The sequence below is a fragment of the Netta rufina genome (assembly GCF_964035555.1).
Source record: "Netta rufina genome assembly, chromosome: 15".
Lineage (NCBI taxonomy): Eukaryota > Metazoa > Chordata > Aves > Anseriformes > Anatidae > Netta > Netta rufina.
Window position 1 is genome coordinate 6,585,567 of NC_140138.1, and position 16,779 is coordinate 6,602,345.

Sequence of the window (16,779 nt, forward strand, 5' to 3'; positions counted from 1 at the left end):
CCCTCAAGGCTCCATTTTAGGGCCGGTACTTTTCAATATTTTTATAAACGATCTGGATGTAGGAATAGAGGGTATTTTGAGCAAGTTTGCTGATGACACCAAACTTGGAGGAGTTGTGGACTCAAATGAGGGCGTAAAGGCCTTACAGAGGGATCTGGACAGGTTGGAGAGCTGGGCGATCACCAACCGCATGAAGTTCAATAAGAGCAAGTGCCGGGTCCTGCACCTGGGACGGGGAAACCCTGGCTGCATGTACAGACTGGGCGATGAGACGCTGGAGAGCAGCCTGGAAGAGAGGGATCTGGGGGTTGTGGTAGACAGCAAGTTGAATATGAGCCAGCAGTGTGCCCTGGCAGCCAGGAGGGCCAACCGTGTCCTGGGGTGCATCAAGCATGGCATCGCTAGTAGGTCAAGGGAGGTGATTGTCCCGCTCTACTCTGCGCTGGTGCGGCCTCACCTCGAGTACTGTGTGCAGTTCTGGGCACCACAGTATAAAAAGGACATGAAACTGTTGGAAAGTGTCCAGAGGAGGGCTACGAAGATGGTGAAAGGCCTGGAGGGGAAGACGTACGAGGAACGGCTGAGGTCACTGGGCCTGTTCAGCCTGGAGAAGAGGAGACTGAGGGGAGACCTCATCACAGTCTACAACTTCCTCGTAAGGGGGTGTCGAGAGGCAGGAGACCTTTTCTCCATTAACACTAGTGACAGGACCCGCGGGAACGGGGTTAAGCTGAGGCAGGGGAAATTTAGGCTGGACGTCAGGAGGGGGTTCTTCACAGAGAGGGTGGTTGCACACTGGAACAGGCTCCCCAGGGAAGTGGTCACTGCACCGAGCCTGGCTGAATTTAAGAAGAGATTGGACTGTGCACTTAGTCACATGGTCTGAACTTTTGGGTAGACCTGTGCGGTGTCAAGAGTTGGACTTGATGATCCTTAAGGGTCCCTTCCAACTCAGGATATTCTATGATTCTATGATTCTAATTATATATATATTAATGCATTAATATATTTATGTATTAATATATTAATATGATGTGTCATTAATATATCAGCATGAATATTGATAATATATAATATATAGTATATAATATATAATATATAATATATATTATATATTATATATAAGATATATTAATATTAATATCAATATTACACAAATGGATACATATTACACCAACGGATATATTTCGGGTCACACAATGCTGTGTTTCTGTGGTTTCCATACAAAGGGCTGTGCTTGTTCTCGCAGCATGCTCGCAGCCGCAGCCTGCCCCGGCCCCAGCTTCCAGGCTGGCTGCAGGGATGTGAGGCTCCTTTTCTGTAATTAAAGTGATCCGAGTCTTTCTGTCCTGTAATAATAGGAAGTAACGCTCCCACGAGAGCACAGCCAAACGGGGCTGAATGCAGCTGAGCAGAGCCAAAAGGAGCCGAGCGGAGCCGAGCAGAGCCGAAGGCAGCCGAGTGGAGCCGAGTGGAGCCGAGCGGAGCCGAGGTGCCTGCGGTGAGGCCATGGCGGGCCGGGGGCCGCTCGTCGTGTTCGGGGCCACCGGTGAGCAAGGGCCTGGGGCAGGCTGGGGGCTGGGGGCTTGGCCTGGTAGCCCCTGGCTCACGGCCCCGCTTCATCCCCGGCCGCAGGGGCTCAGGGCGGCTCGGTGGTCCGGGCCCTGCTGGCCGAGGGCACCGGGGAGGTCCGCGCCGTGACACGGAGACCCGGCAGCAGGGCGGCCGCGCAGCTGAGGCGTTTGGGGGCCCGCGTGGTGGCGGCGGACCTGGACGATGGGCGGATGCTGGAGCCGGCCTTGGCGGGTGCCTACGGAGCCTTCGTGGTCACCGACTTCTGGGAGCACTGCAGCCAGGAGAGGGAAGTGGAGCAGGTAGCGCCTTGCTGTCCCAGACCCCTCACCTGGTGGGGGTACAGCCGTGTGGCAGCAGGGTGTGGGTGCTCTCAGAGCCCTTCCTGCAGCCTCGCCAGCCCCACTGGCTCAGACGCATGGTCAGGCTTTGCAAATGGATCGGGTCCTGGTCCTTGCAAAGCCAGAACTCATTCCCTGCACCCATGTTGTCACACAGTTAGATGCCCTGAGACTCAGGGTGGTGGAGGGTGGGCTGACAGCCCCACAGAGCCTTCCCAAAAGGGAGCCAGGACTGTGGCTGCCTGCGCTCTGCTGTACTTACAGCTTTGGGGCCAAAACATGTGGCAGCATCAGAAATCCCGGGGCTTTCCCCAGCGGGAGGAGTTCACCCTAGGGGAGGCTGGTGGCTTCAGAAGGTAAGATCTGCTCGGGCAGGTCCCTGGTAGGTGCTTAGGGTTGGGGTTTGTGCACGTGGCGGAGGAGCTGGAGGGTTTGTGACCCTTTAAAGTAGGATGTGTAAGCGGAGGACTGCTCCACCTGGCTGGGTCTGCTCAGCCCTGGCCAGAGCACGAGGTGTGTGGAGCATGTCCCCTGGATGCTGCCTGCCCTCCCAGGGGAACGAAGGGGAAGGGGTGTGTGGGGATGAAAGCTTGCGTGTGTCCCATGGGAGCCCTGCTTCTCCTCGTGGCCAGTGTCACTCTCCACGCAGGGGAAGCGGCTGGCTGATCTGTCGAAGCGCCTGGGTTTGCGCCACGTGGTGTACAGCGGCCTGGAGAACGTCCAGCAGCTGACGGGAGGCCGCCTCCAGGTGCCCCACTTCGATGGCAAAGGCGTGGTGGAGGAGTACTTCCAGGCCATCGGCGTTCCCACCACGATTATCCGAATGCCGTGCTACTTTGAGAATTTCCTTTCTTGCTTCAGACCTGAGAAGGCCCCACAAGGAGACGCGTTTGTCCTGGGTAAGATGGGGCCTCTCGCTCTGCAGCTCACTGCCCCAACTTCTTCTGTGCTCAGCACAAGCTCCCTGGGCTGGAGGAACCATCCCCTCTGCGGGCTCCTCCACAGCTCAGAACGTAGAGGCTCAAAATATCCCGTTTTTTCCACATCTCGTGTTCAGGGCCAGGGTGCCAAAAACTGGGCATCGCGGGAGCTGGGCTCTCACGCAGGGCTGCGCTCTGACTAGGATCTCTCTTTCCCCTACAGCGCTGCCCATGGGGGACACCCCCATGGATGGGATGGCAGTGGACGACCTGGGCCCTGTTGTGCTCAGCCTGCTGAAGTCCCCAGAGGAGTACGTAGGCCGAGTGATCGGGCTCAGCACCGGCAAGCTCACCGTGGCAGAGTACGCCGCTGCCTTCTCCCAGCAGACGGGCAAGACCGTGGAAGCCTCCAAGGTAGGAAGCCGCCCTCGGTGTGTTTGATGCTGCTGAGGGGGGTGGGAAGCTGGTGTTCCCTGCCAGATGGGACCGCAGGGTGCTCAGTGACACTGCCCAGCCACGTGGCTGAGGATTTGGGAGGCAGCTGCCTCAGGACGGATGCAGAGCAAGCTCCTCAGCATCTGCTGTGTGATGTCCCCCTACACACACTCTCCTTACGCTAGAGGAAGGATGGGCTGGGGGGCCTTGTGGACCCTACCCAATAGACTCGCTGAGCAGATCTTTCCTCACCCGTGGAAATTAATGCAGCAGACTGCTGTAACGCAGCCCTCTTTGGCTTCCCTGCATGGTGTAAGAGAAATGCCCTACAGCCTCTGCCCTGTGCAGACAGTGCTTTTCCTTGATTCTCTCTGCAGATCTCACCAGAGGAGTACGAGAAACTCGGCTTCCCGGGGGCGAAGGAGCTGGCTGCGATGTTCCGTTTCTACGCCCTGAGGCCAGAGCGCAACGTGGAGCTGACGATGAAACTCAACCCCAAGGCCCGCACCTTCCATCAGTGGCTGGCAGACAACAAAGCTGCTTTCTGACCATTCCTCCTCTCATCTTCCACCCGAGCTTTTGCAGCAGGTAGTGGGACCTGGCCGAGGCCGTGAGCCAGGCAGCTTTCTGCTCGTGCCTGGGGGCTGCTGCCATCCAGGGGCACATGCAGGAGCAGCGTGTCGGCGGGGCTGTGACTGTAACTGCCTCACACACTGAATTTAGGGAGGTGTTTAGTGATTTTGGGTGTTTTCACATCACGTCATGCACTCAGCTCCCAGTAGCGTTGTGCCCCACCAGGTACCCACAGCAGTGCCCCAAAGCAGCGCTGGGGCAGGCCAGGGTTTCTCCTTGGACCACGTTCAGGCATCACAGGTAGGCCAGGCCACGTCTGCAGAGACAGGGCCTGCTGCTGACAGCCCCAAGGGGTGAGAGCTCAATTCCTCAAGCCAGACAGCTCCCGGCAGCTGCAGCCCGGTCTTTGGGCTCCCAGGGCTGATTTCAAACACTGCCCTCAGTAGCTGAGTATAACTTTCACAATTATCCAGCCTTAGGATTTAAGACTTGTTTAAAAAGCTTTTTCCCTCCCCCAAAGGTACTGTTTGGGTGAGCTCTGAGCCATGGCTGTCTTCCTGCTTGAAGCCAGGTGTGGGCACAACACCCTCCCTAGCCCTGCACCCCCATCCCAGAGCCGCCCCTCGCCCCTTGCCCATCACTGGGGCAGGGAAGGGAGCAAAGACAAACCCAGAGGCAGGATGGGGGAAGAGCAAACAACGCAGCGAGGCACAGTGTTAAATATCTTTATCAATCTTATTTACATGGATACAGAATCACTTTACAGGCAATTTAATCAGGAGGCAACGCGTGCTTTATTTCAGCAAATTAAGAAGGGCAGGACTACGACATGTTCTTGTTTAGCTGGTCGATTAGTGTGTGGGCTGATGGTACCTGCACGGCATAGCTAACAACAGCGGGCAACTGTAACCATGAAAATACTCACTGCAAGAGCTCAGCTCCTCCTGGAAGGAGCGATCCACTTCACTTGCATTCTCACACATGTAGAACAATGACTCTGACCGATCGTTTATGCTATGGGTGTTGCACTAACAATAAAATAGTTTGTCCAAACTGGCAAAGGGCTTGGTGACAAGCTTGTCCCAGCTCAGAAGCAACAGCATCTCCGTAGTAACTTCAGGTGGTTGAGGAGGGGGAGGAAACCTGAGGCAAAGCGCAGATCCCACCTCTGCGCTTCGTGCAGGAAATCAGCAGGACTAAGAAACCCCATGGCTGCGGAGGAAGCCGGGGCAGCTGGGCTCTGACAAGTCCCAGCAGAAGGGAGACATCCTGCTGCGAGCGCGATGCAGGGCGGCTAGAAGGGCACGGGAGACTGTTGTGAAGACAGGCTTAAAAGCCACGGGCACACCGAGTCTCCTAGGAGAAGATAAGCAGTGCCAAGTTCACCATGCACATCTAGCATTCAGAGGGGCACCTGAGTGAACAGCAGCCATCTCGGGCTCCATACAGCAGACTGCTTCGCTCTGTGCTGGAAGGACAATTCTTTATTTTCACATTTCCACTGGTTTAGATTCTAAATAATACTTTTTTTTTAAACCAAATAAGCTTCTAGCAGCAGTATGGACAGTGGAACAACCTCAGGAGACACCCACATTACCACAAAGCTGGCATCTTCCATTGTTACCATTTCCTAGGACGCTGGGTTGCTTTTGTATCGTGATGAGGGTTGGTGCCGCAGTGCTTTGTGGCCTCCAGCTGGGATTCTCACTGTGCTGCTGACTGACATCCTTCGCTCTCCAGAGCCCGCTGCCAGAAGGATCCATCCCCAACTGCTAAGGTGATCTGCTGCTGCTGGCTCTTAGTTTCCAGTAGAACGTTTCCCTGCAATTGAAGCAAGCAAAATGTTTAATTTCTCCCGAATGCACCAGATTGAGGTGCACAACCCCTCCAGCCTGCCTTGGAGCACGAGCACATCCCACCTGACCTGCAGTCACCCTTTGTCACCCACAGGGAGCAGAAGAGTTTGAAGCTGAGCCCCTGGAATCCAAGGGGGTATTTCCAAGTGGGCTGCTGTCAGCCCACGACCAGCACCAGAGGCTCTGCGGGCCCCTCCTGCACCTTCCAGCAAGGTGCTGCTCCTCCCAGCAGCAGCAGAACTGCCCAGCCCCAGCTTTGCCAGCTCACAGGAACACCCTCAGTGCTTAGAGAAGGGACAGTCCCTGAGGGAACAAGTACTCCCAGGAGCTGCAGGGGAGGCCACCAACCTCCCTGAAGCTGTCTCCAGCGTTTCTGGTGCAGCAACAATGCAGTTGGGGCCCTGTTTTTTTGCTCCAGGTCGCAGGGGACAGCTAGGGCTGGTCACATCGGTGGCTGGAAGGCCTGAGGCTAAGTGAGAAGCAACGCGCTGCTTTCGCTTCTTCCACCTCCCAAGAAGGGCAAGTTCCGCTCGGTGTGGGGGAAAATCAACAACAAAACACAAGAGGCTTCCTACCTCGGATGGGTATCAGGAGCTAAACATTTTCTTAAGTTTGGAAAGGAATCCCTCCTTGTTCTCCTCAGCCTCAGGCCTATCCTCGCCTGCGCCAGCTCTAGCCGTGGCCCTGCCACCTGGACACAAACAGCAAAGGGCTGCAGTCAGATACGTTCCTCAGGCTGCCCCAGCTACGTCTCCCACCAGCAGCCAGCACCCCTGACAAAGGGAGAGAGTTATTTCAGACTGGGAAGGGTCGGGTCAGCTGGTTCTGCCAGCACCCTCAAGTATTTCTGCCCGTGAGGGGCTGCAGCAGGCAGCGAGCTGCGGTACCGGGGCCACTCTGAAAGCACCAGAGAGCCTGGACCCAGAAGGGGAAGAGAAGGACGTCAGCCCAGGTAGCTTTGGTTCTTTCTCTTCTCCTCAGCCCTCCAGCTGCCCAGGGGATTCCTGTGCTCTGCACAAGCAGGGCAGAGGCCTGACAGAACACAAGCACCCAGAACCAAGAGTCTGCCACTGAAAGCAAGTTCTTGACTTCACCCTACAGAAGAAAAAGCTACGCTAGTGGTCCCTGGAAAAATCTGCCCATGTTTCATCCATCGTCTGTGTCACATTTAGGGCAAAGGAGTGCGAAACCACAGCAGGAACCCATTGTAAGTGATTCTCACAAACAGTATCAAGGAGAAACTGAACTCAGGGTAGAATGAAAAAGGCTACAGATATCTCAGAACAAGTGCCCGGATAGGAATCTTACTGGCAGCAGCTGGCAAAGTCTTCCTATATAAAAGAGTCCTGAGAAGTTTTTTTGTCCTTCTGAGAAGTGGCTACAGCAAAAACAAAGGAAACCTCTTTGCTACTCTGTTTTTTCTGCAGCCTAACCATCCATAACAAAACCTAAAATCCTCCCCAGCCTTTTTTGGGACACAGAGGGCACAAAGTCCAGTCCTCCCCATCCTCCCACAGCCAACACCCGAGCTCAGACTGATGCAATGGCATGAAACACTGAAGCCTGTAACAGAACGTGCCTGCATCCACTCAGGGTACTTTCTGCCTCCCAGAGCAAGGACAGGCTTTTAGCAGCAGCCTGTCTCAATACTGCAAGCTACTGGCCTTGGTTTTAATCCACCTTGTTGCTTAATTGCATTTAAGAGATCTCTCCCCTTCCCTCCAAGATGCATCTTTAATGTTACCTGCAGTGGAAAAGACAATCCCATTCACTTCTGAATCAAAGCACTACAAAACATAACATTGGTAAGGATATGGCAGAGTCCACCTTCCAGTATCCTGAACTTCCAATATCACAGGCTTTGGCATGTGAGGTACAGAGGACCTGAATTCCCACAACCACTTGGCAGCTCTGAAAAGCTTACCTTTGCCTAGCTGTATGCAGTCAACAATGCCCTTTTTGGTTTCAACCAAAAATAAACCCCAATCTAACAGGCATTAAGAAGCTCATTGTTCCAGCGAGAGGAAAGAAAACACTGTTTTGCTAGCAGAAAAGACAAAATGTTTGTCTTGCCTTACTGTTCTGCATATATTTTGCCTGCAGCTGCTATTGCTGCCAGATACCTCACCACTGACACTTAAAAAACAATTGCTGGATCCAAGGTTTTAATCTGGGACTGAAAAAACAGCTTTGCAAAGCTCCCAGCTGACTTCATGCCTTCCCTCATGCTGGATGCTCTCTGCCGACTGGAGCCAACACCCAGCACCAACAAACCTTCCTAGCCAAGGTTTCCCCACGCACACCAAGTGTGGCTCAGAGTAACCTTGACAGCAGTACTCCCCTTCAGCTTTCAAGGAGAAACATCCCCACTGCAGCCAGAAGCAAACGCTGAGGACGGATTAGCTCACGCAGAGAGCTGGCCTGAAGCACATTCGCTTTTTCCACCTCTGCTACCATGACAAGTTACTTCTGGCCCAGGGGGAGAAGCCGGCAGCAGAAGGCATTCCTCACCACAGCGAGACTCACCAGAACTTGTCAGGACCTGGAGCATCGCAGTACCTGCTCTTTGTTCACACCGATTTTGCCCAGTGACTATCAGAGCAATGCTCCCTGGGAAGAGGCTTTGTGCCACAGCCCATTAACATCTCACTGAAACTGATTTCAAAGTAACACGCGTGGCAGGTTGTGCTGACACGCCGTCCAACAGTCACCTCGGCTCACCTTCTGCTGTCCCTCAAAGCCCCCGGGATGTGTTGTGCCCTCCCACACCACCTCCCCAGAGAAGGAGCACTAATTCCCCCAGCCCACCTGATGCTGTATTTGTGACTCCGTTCACTGTGCCGTCCACATCTCTCTCGTCCTCAGCATAGCTCATCATTAAGGCTCTCTGGCGATCCGTCAGCCTCCTGCAGGTCAAAGACAGAGCTGGTGGTTACGGCTGCCTTCAGAGACATCACCAGGCTGCCTTCACCTCCTCGGGCAGCACACGCAAGAAGCAGCTACTGGAAGCACAAGATTAATCTGGCATTCACCACGAATCCCTGTGACCAATCTATAAAGAGCAAGCCCCAGTGGAAGAGGAGAGAGATGACCCACTGCAGTTCACCAAACTGTAGGGAAACAGCAAAACCTTTTCAAGTGCTGCGAGAAACATCTGGAGCTGCAGCAGCACAAACATCTGTGGGGGAAGGCCTCAGGAAATGAACTCCCTTGCTGCGTGCAGCAATGCAAACTCAAAAGTTTGCTTCACCACAGAAGCAGAGGGTGGTGAAAAACAAGTGCCAAGGAGTTCAGTTACTTGAAGCTGCAGGTATAAGAGCACAGACGGACGTGTTGTGAGCCAGAACACTGAATTTACATAACTGGGTTCCTGACAAAAAGTGGCAGAAATCCATGTGCGTGACTGTTTATATATTTCTAGGGTTTAGGATTTTTACAGCTGTGTTGCCAAATTGTATTCTCAAAAACAGTAAGCAAACAAACAAAAAACACAACAGAAATCCAAAAGTCTGCCTATCTGCCTCACACTGGGGAAAAAAAAAAAGGCAGAGGAATGACTCTAACTGTCCAAGGAAAATTCAAAACAGATCTTGACAAAGCAGTAAGAATTTTGCACAAAATCTTTCTGAACAATTTTCTTTTTTTTTTTTTTTTGCAAAAAGCTCAACATTTCCCAGAAACTTGCGTTACTTACTGAGGAACTTTTATCTTTATGTGAATGTAGTGGTCTCCGTAGCCATAACTATTAACCTTGGGAATGCCTTTCCCACTCATTCGAATTCTCTGGTCTGGCTGAATACCAGGGGGTATCTGTGAACACACACGGGGCACGTTTGTTATTCCACTGTATGCATTTACATAGTAATTGTGTTGCGTGTTTGTAATCAATTATTTCTCCAGCAGGCTTCAAAATAAGATGGGAGAAATCTGGTAGGTTCATGCATCTGAACATGTACAGAGGCTGAGTTAACATGGACGGGAAAGCTTGTAAAGAACCTAGCAGGGTTCAGCCGACTTCGGAAGGGATTTGTGCAGCAATCCACCCAGCCGCTGCTGTCCCTGTCCCCACACGGTGAGCTGGAAAGGAGGTGGGCCCAAGCAGGTTGCAAGCTACCTGACACTCAGTGCTGAAGAAGTCTGGCACTTGATACTGGGGGACCTGGGAGATCTGCAGTATCTCTGCAGCAAAGTGGGGCTCTGATGTCCCACAGTGATCTATGCCCGAGCTCTTCCACGTAACGGTACCTACCGTGATATTGATTGTCTCGTACAAGCCTTGACATCTGGCTGTACCTCCCAGAACAGCCTGTGCTACTGAAATAAGGAGGTCTGAATGGATATCTGCGCCATTTCTTCTGAACACGGAACTTTTTTGAACCTGAAAAGCAGGCAGTTGCAAAAAGTAGTGAGCAGAACAATACAAAGTTATCACGGTAAACTGCTTGGAAAGGTCTCAGCAGAGAACACCAGAAAGCTGCAGCCAGACCCTTCACCGCCCACAAGCCACGTGGCTAACAAGTCTAGGTTAACGTTCAGTCTTCTAGAAAATCACAGCTCTTGACATAACCTTAGCTAGCCAGAGGCTCAGCGGAATGTTTGCTGCGTATCTCAGCAGCTCCCTCCTCTAATCCCGTCTGTTAATTCAGTGTCACTACGATTCTGCAGAGACAAAGACAACATCGTCTTGTCCAGTACCCTGAAAAAAGGAAAGCCTGAAGAGGGAAGCAGGAACCTTTGCAGTGGCCTCACAAGCTGGAAGAGAATTAAATCCTCCTGCACCACCAAGGTACTGAAAAAAAAAAAGTTTTCTCCCTGACAGAGCCGCATTTAACAGGATGCCTACAGGAGAAGTAACAGGATGCCTACAGGAGAAGAGGGCCCCAGCTACAAAGAATGTGCAAAGCAGCACTTAATGCAAATCTGCAACAGGACACTTGACCAGCCAGCCTCACGTGCATTCCTCCAGCCCTCCTCAGCACTCCCACCACTGCAGGCAGACGCCTCCTTCAAGCCTCCAAGTGGAATTCTTAAGGCACCAAGAACCTGCTCTGTGTTTTGATACACACTCCCACAAAGGCCTCACCCCAGAACCAGCAGCACAATTCTTCACGAGCAGACTCAACTTGTTACAATGCAGAACTTCTGCTATCTCAGAAAGTTCACACGGATCACGTTACCTCAGCTGTTTGGAAGGATCACTTGCTCTTCCTCCTCCCGTTCCCCATTTTGTCGGGCTTCCCAGGCCGTTGTGAAGGGAACAAGCAACCAACTTAAGAATGGAAAAGAGCTGTAAGGATACGTACCCTGAACGTGATGAAAATTTCCTTCTTCCCCACAGGCATCCGAACTGTCTGCCCGTCCTCAACACCTGCAGTCAGAAGAGAGAAAAAAAGAGGGAATGGTATCGTGTTCATCTTGTATTATAATCTGCATGCTACCGGAATACCACAGCTTCCCCGTGAGCTCCCTGCCACTGCAGCAGCGCCCGCACACCACGAGCGGAGGCACAACACCAACCAGAGGCACAGCGAGCCCCTCGCCACGAGCCCAGCACCACGGCCAAAGGGCAGAGGTCTAGCACACACCAGTACCCCAGAGGTGATCCCTACAGAGTTCTCCTGAGAAACGCATCAGCCTAAGAAACACTGGGCAGCCTCTACAAGCTACAGGAAGATTACATGCTGGTCACCCAAGGCGGTCTCAAAGCAGCAAGTCTTCAGTCCCACTGCTTGGTTTGTCCTCTCTGGTGAGGAAAGCAATCAGCAAACTTTTCTGAGCTAAGCTCAGGTTTTAAAGATTCCCACCCTCTCCACCAGCTTCACCAAGGACAAATGAAAAATTCAAGTTAAAATCTTTTGAAAGCGTCACTCTTCAAAAACTGCCGAGAAGGATCCATGCAAGAAACAAAACTTCAGCTCAAAAAGGGCAAAGCAAATATTTTTACCTGCCAGGTACAAACACACGGCCAGAAAGCTTCTCTCATTGCTAATGCCTTCAATTACCAAGCTATTGATCTGCTTTGTTCTGAAGATTAAATTATCTGCAGCAAAGCTTCTTCACATTGCCCTGACGTTTGTACCTGGCAAGTGCCTTGCTGAAATAACTAACGACAGCCCCTTTAACAGACAGCAGTGCACAGACACAGCACTGACCTGCTGGCACGGGAACCATCACTGTCTTCCTCTGTTTGGTTTGCCCCGTTCCTCGACACACCACACACGGGGTTGTGATGATGGAACCACGACCGCCGCACCGTCGGCACGTAGATCGCATTACAAAGGGGCCCGTATTTATCGTTTCCTGGTGAAGAAAACACAGATCATCCAAATATTTAGTACTGAGGTCGTATTTTTCACCTCCACGGCACCGCTGGCAGTGACTGGCCCAGCAGACGTGAGTCCTTCTAATCACACGTACAGCCTGACAGGGCAGGGGAGGGCAGTGTGATCTTTTAACAAGGGCTGGAGCAGAAAACAGGCTGAGAAATCCAAAGAGGATGCTGCCTGTGAGAAGCTGGATCAGGTTCAGCTTCCATCACCACATGCTGATTTCCACTGAAAACCATCACGCCTATGACCAAGCGCCTGCTGGCCTGGGGAAGGGAGACACAACACTTTCATCTCCAGGATGTAACGCAGAAGAACAAGACTCCTCGCAGTGCTATTTCACATGGCGTTACAAACTGTATCTTGAGGAGCCCAAGGACAAGCCACTTGCAGGAATTACTGCTGTATCCAGGAAAAGGTTATGGAGAATAAACTATGGACCAACCCGTCACACAGGGAGACAGTGGGAAAGGCTTGCCTTGTCCTCTGGCCAGCTGTGCCCGTTCTGCACAGCAAGCTATTCTGGCCACAGACTGATCGCCAGTTTCCATTTTGATGCATGGAAAATCAAAAGCCCAAGGCTTGATTATTTCTATACTAACTTCTTTCCTTCCTGTCAGCAGCACACATCTTCTCATTTCATGATTGTCCTTCAGCTATCCTTGCTCCACCCTCCAGCCCTCCACTCAAAGTATGCCCACGTAATGTCCGAATTGTTACATCAGGTAAATATTGTTTACTGGGCACGATACCAAACTGACCTCGTCCTGAAGGCACTGCTTTAGCTGGACAGAACACGCCTTTAACTTAGAAAAAACATTCCTAGCGCAGATTAACATCAAGTCCACATTAACCTGATTTCACCCAAGATAAGCCGATGAGTGCAGTTGGAATTCTTCAGCATGGAGGGGACTGACTTGGCCCAGTGAGGGAGAGAGGCAGGTTCTGCTGCGCTTTGAGCACTCACCATGCCAGTGCCGTTGCAGTAGTGGCAGTGCTGCGCTTTGGTACCAGGCTCGTTCCCTTTCCCTCCACAGCGCTCGCAGGAGTCATTGATGTTCACCACAATCTCCTTGTTAACACCTTTTGCAGCCTGGGTGAAGGTCAGTTCCATGATGTACTGCACAGGAAACAGACGTCAGTCCACAACCCATGTGTGGTGGGGTCTTAAGCAAACTGGAATTTTGCCAAATATCAAATTGTGCTTAAATGCGTCCGGGTAACAGAGGGGGAAAGAAACAGATGGATGCACAACTCGTTCGGAAATGTTCTGCCTCAATCTGGGAAGCAACAGCCTGTCTCATATAAATAAAAAGGATGGCAAACATTTCAGGAACGATGATTATACCATCGTGTAACAGAAAGGAGATTTTAAAAGAGAAAAGAGACAAGTATAAATACAAGTCATGAATTTTTCTGCTCTCAGGAAAGACCTTTAGTATTTCCAAAGGTTTTACTGAACAGAAATACATCAACAGGTAAGGACGGAGGCTTTCACTCCCAAAGAAAGCATCTGCTCTTCCTGAATAAGCTCTTTTCTTTCTTAGCAAGGGGATTCAGCAGAAAAGGGGACTCCACAAAACAACAAGTTCTGTTTGTAACAGGAAGGCCACTGCTAGCTGGAAGCACTGAACACGCATCTGAGGGCATCATGTGAATCCAGGCTGTCAAGACTTAAAGAGCGTTCAGCTGCAGCGCAAAGAACAAGAAATAGTTTTTACGTTATTATGGTCTCCACTGCAAAGTGAAGCCAATTAACTTGCAAAATTAAACCAATTAAGCAGTCAAATCCAATGCTGGAAGGCTTGTTTTATAGTTATAAAGGTATTTTGTGGTTTTCGTCATTACAGCACAAAGCAGACACATGCAAAGCAACTTAGAGCAGAAAAGTTGCCTATACAGAGATGAAAATTGCTTGGCAGCACTAACCGGGTCAGTAAACACCAAAAGTAGCTGAAGTCCACAAAAAAATGCTCGGTCTGGAGGCGTGGCAAGTATATCCATGTGGCTTACCATGAACACCCCCTCACACACAGCAGGACGCTCATGTGGTGATATTCCCAGAGTGAACACTTTGCTTAAACTCACTCCAGGAGCGACCTGGCAGCCCGCTGCCCCGCTCCAGCTCTGCAGCTTCACACCCCCAGGAAACGCGCGCATCTCCTTACCTCCTGCGGCTGGTCGAAGACGTTCTGGAAATCGCCGAAAGGGGACCCCGAGAACTCGCCGAAGATTTTCCTGAAAAGCTCCTCCGGATCAATGGATGGGCCGCTGCTCCAGTACTGGCGCCCAGCACCAGCACCGGCGCCTGTTGCGCCAGGATCAAAGCTGGCTGTGCCATAAGCGTCGTACTGCTTCCGCTTCACCTCGTCGCTTAACACCTTGGGGACAAAGAAAGGTGCCATCAGGACACCGAACAGGTCCTGGGCAGCCCGTTACCAGATGGTGCTCACTCAGACCTTTGTGTCCTCAGAAGAGCGCCCCAGCCTTCGTGATCATATAGATCACCGAAAAGCTTGGCATCAGCAACATGACAAGGTCTTAGTGGTTTGTAACAAGCACAAATAACTTGTGTTCTGTGTTTCACTGCTCATATGTTGAATGAAAGCTGGTGGTAAGAGTGCTGGAGGAAACCTGAAACCCGCCAGAGGGCAAACCAGCACAAAGCAAGGTGGAGCGCAGAAATGGAGCACGGTGGAACGTACCTTTGTCTCAGAAAGCTGGTAACTGCTGACAGGTTTGTTTGTTTGTTTAACCTAGGCACTAACTCCACCGCAGAAACCACCTTTCCCAACTCTGCCAGTCCCTCATTGCTAAGAGCCAAAATGCAAAGAGCCCAAAACATGATCAGGCAAATCAGAAATCTGGGCTAAATAACTCGCTGCAGACACCTCTAGGGCAGATGCCCTCACACCTGAAGCACAAGACATCAAAAATCAGCTGTCCTCTTACAGCAAACACGCACAAGAAGATGGTATCTCCACTCCACCTCCACCAAGAGCTGTCCCCACCTCTCCTCCCTCTCATGCCAGTAAACCCCCCATGTTACCTCGTAGGCTTCTGCCAGCTGCGCAAACTTCTCCTTAGCCTTGGGGTCATCCTTATTCGTGTCGGGATGGTATTTCTTTGCCAGCTAAACGAGAAAAAAAAACAAACATTAGCGACAGACAGCACCAATCTGCTGCAGCCGAGACCTCGCAGGCAGCAGGCAAAGCTTGGTGCCAGCGCCCTGGGGGCAGAAAGCAGCCCCTGGGCGGGCTGGGGGCTGTGTATGGCGGGGGCCGTGCCTGGTAGTAGGCCTTCTTGATCTCCTTCTGGCTGGCCGAGCGCGGCACCCCCAGCACCTGGTAGTAATCCTCCTTGGCGAGGGCCGCCGAGCTGCTGTGGAAGGAGGAGGCCGGGACGCGGCTCGGGCCTGAGGGAGGAGAAGGAAAAGAAGGAGAGGGACGGTGAGGGGGGCGGTGAGGGGGCCCCAGGCCCCCCTCAGCCCCCTCAGCCCCCCTCAGGCCCCGCTCCCCGCCTCACCCGCGGCCCACAGCCCGGCGCCCAGCAGCGAAGGGCGGCGTGCGGCGGGTCCCTGCGCGGGGCCGAGCCCTCGGAGCAGCCACAGGAGCGGCAGCCTCAGCGCCCCCCGCTCCCTGCCCCGGCCCGGCCCCGGTCCCCGTGCGCAGCCCCGCGCGGCACCGGCGGCGGCCCCCAGCCAGCGCGCGGCGCTCCCCGCCGCCATCTTGGCCCGCGCGCGGCGCTGCGCATGCGTCGCGGTGGCGGCGGGGGGCGGTATGGTGCTGCGCATGCGCAGTGGAGGGAGGGCGGTGAGGGGTGGAGGGGGATCGTTGCGCGGCTCCGGACCCCACAGGGGGGCACCGCGGGGTTGGGGCCGCTCTGCTGCCGCCCGGGAGGGGTGCGGGCAGCGGGTTAAGGCGCTGGCTCCTCTCCCAGAGGTGGCCGCGGTCCTGCAGTGAGGGCAGGAGGTGTTCCCAGCACCCATCTCCCTCCTCCATCACCGGGGCTGCCGCCGAGTCCCGTCAGCGGGGAGCGCAGCGCGCACAGCCGGCTGCGAATAACCCCGGCGGGACAAGAGGGGGCGGCAGGACCCATCCTCAGCCTCGCCGCACCCCGCAGGCCGTGTACGGGCACACAGCACCCGGTCCGCAGGCGGAGGAGCCTCGGCGGGTCTCGAACCCGCGGCCCCTGGAGCTGCATCGGGGTGTGTGTGGGGGGGGCGCCGCGCCCGGCCCGGCTCGGGGGCGTGGCCAGCGCGGCGGGGGCGTGGTTAGAGCGGAGGGGGCGTGGCCAGCGGCCCGGCTCGGCTCGGCTCGGTTCGGGCGCCCCGGTGCAGCCCCGCCCGGCCCGGCCCGGCTCGGATCGCCTCGGCTCGGGGGTCCCGGCCCGGCTCGGGGGGTCCCAGCCCAGCCCGGTTCGGCTCAATTCAGCCCGGCCCGGCCCGGCCCGGCCCAGCCCGGCTCGGTTCGGCTTTCCCGGTTCGGCCCGGCTCGGCTCGGCTCGCCATGAACCGCTTCAAGGCGTCCAAGCTGCGGCACACCGAGGCCCGGCTGCCCCGCAGGGAGGTGAGCGCTGGGGGGGGCTCCCCGGGGCTCCCCCGGGCGCGGCGTGGGGCGGCGGGGCCGGGCTGGGGCGGGCGGCACCGCCCCGGTCCCCCCCCCAAAAAAAAATTAACCCGGGGGTGCCGCTTTAGGGCCGGGGGGTGCCGGCCGAGAGGGTCCCGGAGCGGTCCCGGGGTGCTCAGCCCTTGCCG

General features: G+C 54.1%; 3 protein-coding genes across 5 annotated transcripts in view; 2 read left to right on the top strand and 1 right to left on the bottom strand.

The window, feature by feature from the left end:
• The first annotated feature begins 1,483 nt into the window (after positions 1-1,483).
• On the top strand, positions 1,484-4,458 carry NMRAL1 (NmrA like redox sensor 1). Its single transcript, XM_084296055.1, has 5 exons — positions 1,484-1,549; positions 1,636-1,874; positions 2,563-2,812; positions 3,057-3,247; positions 3,646-4,458. Exons 1-5 carry the CDS (start codon positions 1,510-1,512, stop codon positions 3,814-3,816), a joined length of 891 nt encoding a protein of 296 aa, XP_084152181.1. The 5' UTR covers positions 1,484-1,509; the 3' UTR covers positions 3,817-4,458.
• Positions 4,459-4,550: 92 nt separating this feature from the next.
• On the bottom strand, positions 4,551-15,765 carry DNAJA3 (DnaJ heat shock protein family (Hsp40) member A3). Of its 2 annotated transcripts, XM_084296039.1 has the most exons (12): positions 15,549-15,765; positions 15,311-15,438; positions 15,073-15,156; positions 14,192-14,404; positions 12,991-13,143; positions 11,850-11,997; positions 11,001-11,065; positions 9,947-10,075; positions 9,392-9,507; positions 8,506-8,603; positions 6,273-6,388; positions 4,551-5,662 (listed from the first exon to the last, which is right to left on the bottom strand). In XM_084296039.1, the coding sequence occupies exons 1-11, from the start codon at positions 15,748-15,750 to the stop codon at positions 6,285-6,287; spliced, it is 1,440 nt and encodes a 479-aa protein (XP_084152165.1). In that variant the 5' UTR covers positions 15,751-15,765; the 3' UTR covers positions 4,551-5,662; positions 6,273-6,284. The 2 variants fall into 2 exon arrangements, with proteins under 2 accessions (XP_084152165.1, XP_084152166.1); XM_084296040.1 differs by lacking the exon at positions 6,273-6,388.
• Positions 15,766-16,337: 572 nt separating this feature from the next.
• LOC311215164 (mitochondrial import inner membrane translocase subunit TIM16-like) overlaps positions 16,338-16,779 on the top strand; it is a 39,124-nt gene continuing 38,682 nt past the window's right edge. The window contains exon 1 of one of the 2 annotated variants that reach the window (XM_084296192.1): positions 16,338-16,591. In XM_084296192.1, the coding sequence (XP_084152318.1) occupies positions 16,532-16,591 (60 nt within the window). In that variant the 5' untranslated portion in view covers positions 16,338-16,531. The remainder of the gene's footprint in view (positions 16,592-16,779) is intronic. The other variant, XM_084296194.1, reaches the window with a different exon arrangement.

What these genes read in the sequence shown, in the direction of transcription:
- NMRAL1 (XM_084296055.1), top strand. Translation starts at nt 1,510, where the DNA reads ATGGCGGGCCGGGGGCCGCTCGTCGTGTTCGGGGCCACCG. An exon ending in AGGAGAGGGAAGTGGAGCAG is followed by an intron (nt 1,875 to 2,562) that starts GTAGCGCCTTGC and finishes CTCTCCACGCAG; the next exon opens with GGGAAGCGGCTGGCTGATCT. An exon ending in AGGAGACGCGTTTGTCCTGG is followed by an intron (nt 2,813 to 3,056) that starts GTAAGATGGGGC and finishes TTTCCCCTACAG; the next exon opens with CGCTGCCCATGGGGGACACC.
- DNAJA3 (XM_084296039.1), bottom strand. Translation starts at nt 15,750, where the DNA reads ATGGCGGCGGGGAGCGCCGCGCGCTGGCTGGGGGCCGCCGCCGGTGCC. An exon ending in TCTTCGACCAGCCGCAGGAG is followed by an intron (nt 13,144 to 14,191) that starts GTAAGGAGATGC and finishes TTTCCTGTGCAG; the next exon opens with TACATCATGGAACTGACCTT. An exon ending in ATAAAGATAAAAGTTCCTCA is followed by an intron (nt 8,604 to 9,391) that starts GTAAGTAACGCA and finishes TTTGACCTGCAG; the next exon opens with GAGGCTGACGGATCGCCAGA.